Genomic DNA, 6,459 nt, shown 5'->3' with positions numbered 1-6,459 from the left:
CTCTTGGTGTCTCTAAAAACACTCAGTGCCACAGTGACACTCCTCCCCAGGTAGGCTAGGCTCCCAAATCAGACTGGACATCAGCCTGATGTGATCTGTCACCTGGGGATGCCTCCTGCCAGTCAGCTAATCACCACACCGGTCAGACAGGCTCTTGTTTGCCTGCAGCTGCTCACACCCAGCACTAAGTCTGCATGCAAGTTGAACTAAATTTAGACTGCATGAATTTTTCTGCTGTGTCGCACACAGACTGTGAGAGTTTCACATATTAACGTACTGTTCATACTACATGTGATGTCAAATTGAGTACGTAGTGGATTGTAACTGCATAGGAAGTGGATTTTGTATATACGAGAAAGGACTTACTCAATTGCACCAAAATGCACTGCTTCTCTTCAGACAGTGGGCTGCCAGGCAGACATTTCTAACACCACACCGTGGCTGGAGAGGCATGATTAGATCAATAATCCAACCACCGCCCACTAAAGTAAATTATTCTCTCAGATTTGGACACCCCCACCCTTGTGCTCCATGGGGGCATTGCTTGAGGTTAACGTTGCCGGTGCGTGCATAAAGTCAGATCTGGTCTGGATTAAGACACAAATGTAACCAAGGAGAGCCAAGATAGCGACATTAGGGCATGTGTCATTTGCTCTGTCTGGTCATTTGGAAGGTTTTGAGTACAGATAATACATAAGCTTGACCATGGAGGGCTGCGTGTTTAGCTGCAGCATCCGCCCTAGCCTTGCCACGGAAGAAAGTGTCATGATCAGTAACTACACAGAAACCCACACAGTTAGTGCCAGAGCTGTCTATAGGCTGAGCCATCAACAAAGAGAAAGAACAAGGTCAGGGTTAGTGAGAGGTTCATCAGCCATCAGGACGTGAGGAACAGAACCTCTACGGCAGCCACACAGTTATGTGGTTGGCCGTCAAACTCTGTTTGGAGCAGGGGCGCCCCCAGAAATTTTTCACAGGGGGGGCCAGATAGGGCCAGTGAAAATCCTGGGGTGGCACACCAAAACCAAAAACAATAATGGAATTTCAAGAAGAAAAGCTGTTGTAAGTATTGAGGCTAGTCAAAATCAATGTCAATATGAGAGTTAAGGAATCACGTACTCATATACTTTCTAATTTTACAGTTAATGTTACTTAGATGTACATGGACTAATACAGCACAAGCCTGTTTTATTAAGTGTTGGTTTATTTATGAGTTAGGAAAGTCATTGTTCTAATAGGGTAGTTGTATTATACAGCTTTACTATTAGGGAGTACATTCATGGAATGAACTAAACAGTTACAGGGAACAAGTCTACTCAAGTTTAAAAGCACCACACAGAGGCCTTTGATTGTTTTCAGTACAGCTTTATTCTGCTGTAAACCTGTAAACAAAGCATTGTCTTTGACAGTAGACATTTGACCACAGCTCTGAGAGGATTCTAGCCATGCGTGCACACTGTGCCAGTCTTTCTTGAAGCCTCGTCTTCTGCCCCCTTGAAGAGTACGAAGGAAAAACTTGAGATGCTGCTGTTTGGGCCCTCTGATGTTGACTGGGAAATATCTGTGATGAAACATGAGGAAAATAAACAACAATAATAACATGTCCATAGTAATCCCAGATTACAGTTGGATTATGGACCCACAGTCAGTTCTGTTCTGACTGTTCAAACTCATCTACCAGTAAACATGAATGAGAAGCTTTCTGTTGTTGCACCAGGATTCATAACTCAGTGTTGACACCTTGTTACCACACGTTTATCCAGGTAAAGTTACTCTCTTGCCATTCATTTCCTCATGAGGGACCCTGTTCTCAGCTCACCTGTTGGTCCAGCAGTAGGATGAACAGCTGTGTCCTGTCTGACCTGCTGCCTTACTTCTTCCCTGTTCTCTGGACCTGTCGCTGCCTGACCCTGCTCCTCTGCACTGCCCTGCTCTGTCTCTGTCCCTGTCTGTTCATGGGTTTGCTCGGCGGTGTTATCTTGGCCTGCATCATCACACATATGGAAGAGATGTCCGTAGACTTTCTCTTCATTGTCTGCAAGTTGCCGTAGCATCACGGCACAGGTACTAGTGATCCTTAACACAAGCTAATGAGATGCTCAGTAACGGAGAGCAGCCAGCATGAGGTTCAGCACAGACACAGTTTACCAAACACACACTATTTGTTCTAAAAGTAAGTACTGTTTGACTGACTTACCTGTTGGTAGTCTGGTTGTCTCAACAGCTGCCGCTGAAAATAACTTCCACTGTCCATCTCTGAGTTTGGGCAGCAGCTGCTGCAGTGCTGCCTTCACTTGCACTCTTTATTTAAAAATGTTTTGCAAAACACAGTGTTCATCACTGTTTATCATGGAACGGCAAAAAAAAAACAAAGTCCTTAAAATAATGTAACACATAATGACAAAAGGCAAAAAAAAACTATTTCATTGTAAATATCAGAATATTAAACATATTCAGTTAAAGCAGAACATGACAAAAGGTAAAACGTTGAATTTCTTTTCAAATGTCACATGAATTCATTGTAGAAAAAAAAAGATCAATTTTCATTATTCAAAAATGACTCGTCCAGCTGTCATAACCCCCCCCCCCCCCCCCCCCCCCCCTCGTCCCCATTTCCTGACTACCTCTTCACTGTCAATGTCCAATAAATGTATAAAATGCTCAAAACATACAGTGCAAATTTCAAAATACTCTTTTTGTATGTAAGTATGCAAGAATGAATAAAACAGAAAACGGTTTGGAATGATTAGCTGTGCTGGAACAGGCTGCTTTCATAGTTTAGTTAATGTCAAGTGCAAGAGGGCCTCTCATGGTGAAACCAATAAAGAATGACACTTTTGAACCCTGGGCATGCCCTCTGAGCTCACTTGGAAACACTGGGGTGACTTCAACCTTCAGATCTGGGATACAAGTATCTGCCAGTATCAAGTCACTTGGCCTGTGACCCTGCAAAGAAGTTTGTCCACCTTATTCTCTTTCCATATTTTGCCATTTTCCCACAGAGAGGCAAACTGTTCGTCCCCACTCACGATGCACCTTTTGATTTCTCTAAAGTGTTCCAGTTGTCCATAGCCCTGCTTCTTCCCCAGGAAGAGATGGACAATGGGCCTCTTGCCATTGTACACTTCCTTCATCACTGTGTGATAAGAGTTCCTCATCTGTGAGATGTACCTCCCCACATTTTTACATTCTGGATGGTGCTGCTGTGGCCACAAAAGCACAACTGCAATGAAGTACAGTGGCAAAATATCATTTAATGGGGTTTGCTGATGCACAACTTGGCAAAGCAGATAAACCAGTTTCTGGTGAGGCAGAATGTATCGTGACTGTAGTTTGATATGACTCAACACAACATTGACAGAGATGAAGTTGATTCTGTCTTTCACCGTCGGGTTATGATGAGGGTCACAAACAAATTGATACTGTCTGGCAATCTTCTCCATTATTTCAGGTGAGATGTCATTTGAGAGATGATTAAGAATCCCAGAGTAGGTATCAGCTTTTTGCATCTCCAGGAATTGTCTGGCCTGGTGTATTTGCAACATGAGATGCATGGTTTTACCCTTCCAGAGAGCTGCAGAATCCGTCTTGCAGAAAAGCTCTCTATACATGCTGAAACATCTAAAAAGCTCTTTTTGGGTAACTTGCTCTCGGCTGTCTTTCATTCCAAATTTGGAGCCCAAGTTCACGTAAAAAGTGTCAAGCAAGTCAAAGTTAATCTTCATCCTATATCTGACGTTGTAAAGAACATCTTCAAACTGTCTGAAAATGATGTAGTAGGGACTGTGTTTATTGCACCGTTGATCACATCTCTCTACATCCTGAAGTTTAACATCTCCAGAGAGAACCCCACTCATTATGTCATGGTGGACATTGTCAGAAGAAAATATGGGGGTCTTTGCCAGCACTTCAATGACAAGTACTCCAACCTGAATTTCTCCCAGGCACCCCGATATATTAAAAGGGCAGTTGTCTGACTTGATTTGTAATCGCTGAATTGACTCCGTCCTTACAAGGCTCTGCGTTTCCTTGAATGCATCTATTGCTGACTCAGCCATTTTAAGAAACATGTTCAATTTCTCAGGACTAATAGGCTCTTCCCTGTAGTTTGCAATGGCATTCTTGAGCTCATGCTTGATAACTTGTGCTGATGTGTCTGCTATATATGAGCTGTCTTCAGAGATATTTCTTGCTCTACCTGCCCAAACTTTTGCCTCTAGGAAATCCTTCTTTTTAAGGTAATAGTACCTGGCTAGTAACTGAGAAACTACAGCATCTTTCTCAAATCTTTTCCATGCATTTTGTAGCACCATCTCTTCCTGTCCTGGGGTTTCATTTGTTTCTTGAATCAGTGGAGAGAACTGAAACCCCTCTTCCTTTGAATGATATCTCTTCACCAAAATGCAATGAACATCTTGCAGGAGTTTGTCTTTGCCTTGTGTGCTCTCATAAAGCTTGTCTGTGGTCAGCAGAAGGTCGGCAATATCAGCTTTGCTGACTTTGTGTGATGTTATAAGTTCTTGCAAACAGTGCCGTGCAATACTTGCCATGGATCATTTTCACAGCTTTGAATGCTACCTTACCCACAACTGAGCAGCTGGCAATTAAGTTGGAAAATTTCCCAAATCCTTCTTCAGCTTTTATGGTTCCACGATATGGTTTTGGTTGAAGACCAAGAAATTCCTCACACAGAGAAACAGAGAGAGGGGCACCCTTGCAGTACACATTCAACAGAACTAAAACAGCCAGGAGTTGTGCCTGTTTCTAATTAATGTTGAAGCCCTTCAGGTTGTTGCGGGCCACACCCTGAGTATACTCTGACTTAAAGTTCTTCTTCATGATCATGAATCCATACAATGTATCAGCGTTCTTGTATGTTTTCTCTATTTCTACAAGTTTTTCCTCAAACAGTTTCTGCTCCTTCTCAGAAAGATAATTTCCAATGAAGACTGTGTCCTCAGTTGTTTCAGGCTGCTCAGCAGACTCCGACCTCATGCAGTTTAGGAGAATGACCTGTGCAGACTTGGACTGAATGTCTTTCTTTGCACATTCTTTTTCAATGAGCTGCTGCAAGTCAAAGACTTTTTCCTTATCATCAAAGTCATCAATCATCAGCAAAACAGGGACATGTGGTAGATGCTCATCATGGTCATACATTAAAAGTTTGACTACTTGATCCGCTACCTCAGCAAAGTCAGCATTGCTGTCTCTAAGTACAGCACAACGGAACCTGTTCCGGAGAGCCCATAAAGTATGCATGGCCAAAGTTGTCCCACCACATCCAGGTATGTGCATGAGGTTGAGCAACACACAGGCTTTTCTCAGGGAACACAAATCTGGTCTGACTGTGTTCATGATGAAGTCAAACTTGTCTGGTTTGATAAATGGTGTGGATCCAGGCTGCTCTGAGAAATAGAAATTCCACCACCACACTTTTCCCCCTTTGTAGAAGTTCTCCTCCATGATAAGTTTGTCCTCGTTTCCTCCTTCACATTGGTTCACGCACAGGACCTCCAAAGTATTCAGGCTACGCTCCACTTTCTTTTCAAGAAGAACTTTGCTTCCCCCACCACAGGGTAGGAAACGTCTGGATTTACAGTTTTTTGACAGAAGACTGAGGATAGTTCCATTCACTTCGGCAAAACTGAGCTCATATATGCATCTATTGGAGATATCTATTCCACACCGAGCATCGATAAGGTCCTTCCAGGAGGTAAATGCTTTTTCATTGTCACATATACAAAGGATTACCTCATTTTCAAGTCAAATTAATGCACATTTAATTATTTGTTAGTCATATGTAGTGTTGAAGTGTTAGATAGCAACACATTGTAGCAATGCAGAACAACTTGAAGCAATAACTTTATCTTTAGGTGATCTTTAGCATTTCAATCTAATGTAACAGTCTTCAGTCTAATGAACAGTTTAGTGGACTATGTTATAGAAAAATCTTCTCCTAAAATGCTAATCATCTCAACAGTTACTTACCTTCATTTCATCTTGATCTGCCATAATGGCGTTGGTTTCTTCTTGGCTAATGTAGATCACTAACCCTACAAAAATCATTTAAAAAGAGCAATTCACAATAGAGATCTAGACACTGTATTGCTAGTACATTAAACACAAAATGTCCTAGATTTCAGCTTTACCTTCATTATTCATGATAATCCATGACAGTTGGCTCAATATTCATAAATCTTGACCATTAATGCTGCAAAAGAAAAAAGAAAACATAGCTATTAATATAGAAGATGACAATTGTTTCAACATATTCAGGACTAGATATTCAACCAATACCTATATATTGGTTACCTAATAATACCTAATCATTTTACCAACCAAACTGTGCTCTGAGGTCTGAGCATCAAAAACACAGCAAATTGCTTCAGACCATTGTCATGGCAAATATTTTGACCTGTCAGTCACAAATGTTAAATGTTAAACTAATATTACTAATGG

General features: G+C 41.7%; 1 protein-coding gene across 1 annotated transcript; it reads right to left on the bottom strand.

Annotated features, from left to right (window-relative positions):
* Positions 1-2,740: 2,740 nt before the first annotated feature.
* LOC139208761 (sterile alpha motif domain-containing protein 9-like) lies at positions 2,741-3,602 on the bottom strand. Its single transcript, XM_070838498.1, is given in 2 exon segments — positions 2,741-2,916; positions 2,919-3,602. Coding segments are annotated over 2 exon segments (774 nt in total). The 5' UTR covers positions 3,555-3,602; the 3' UTR covers positions 2,741-2,778.
* Positions 3,603-6,459: the final 2,857 nt, after the last annotated feature.

Source organism: Pempheris klunzingeri, chromosome 10 (assembly GCF_042242105.1).
Source record: "Pempheris klunzingeri isolate RE-2024b chromosome 10, fPemKlu1.hap1, whole genome shotgun sequence".
NCBI lineage: Eukaryota > Metazoa > Chordata > Actinopteri > Acropomatiformes > Pempheridae > Pempheris > Pempheris klunzingeri.
The sequence above is the reverse complement of the archived record's forward strand: the minus strand, read 5'-3'. Positions and strand labels throughout refer to the sequence as shown.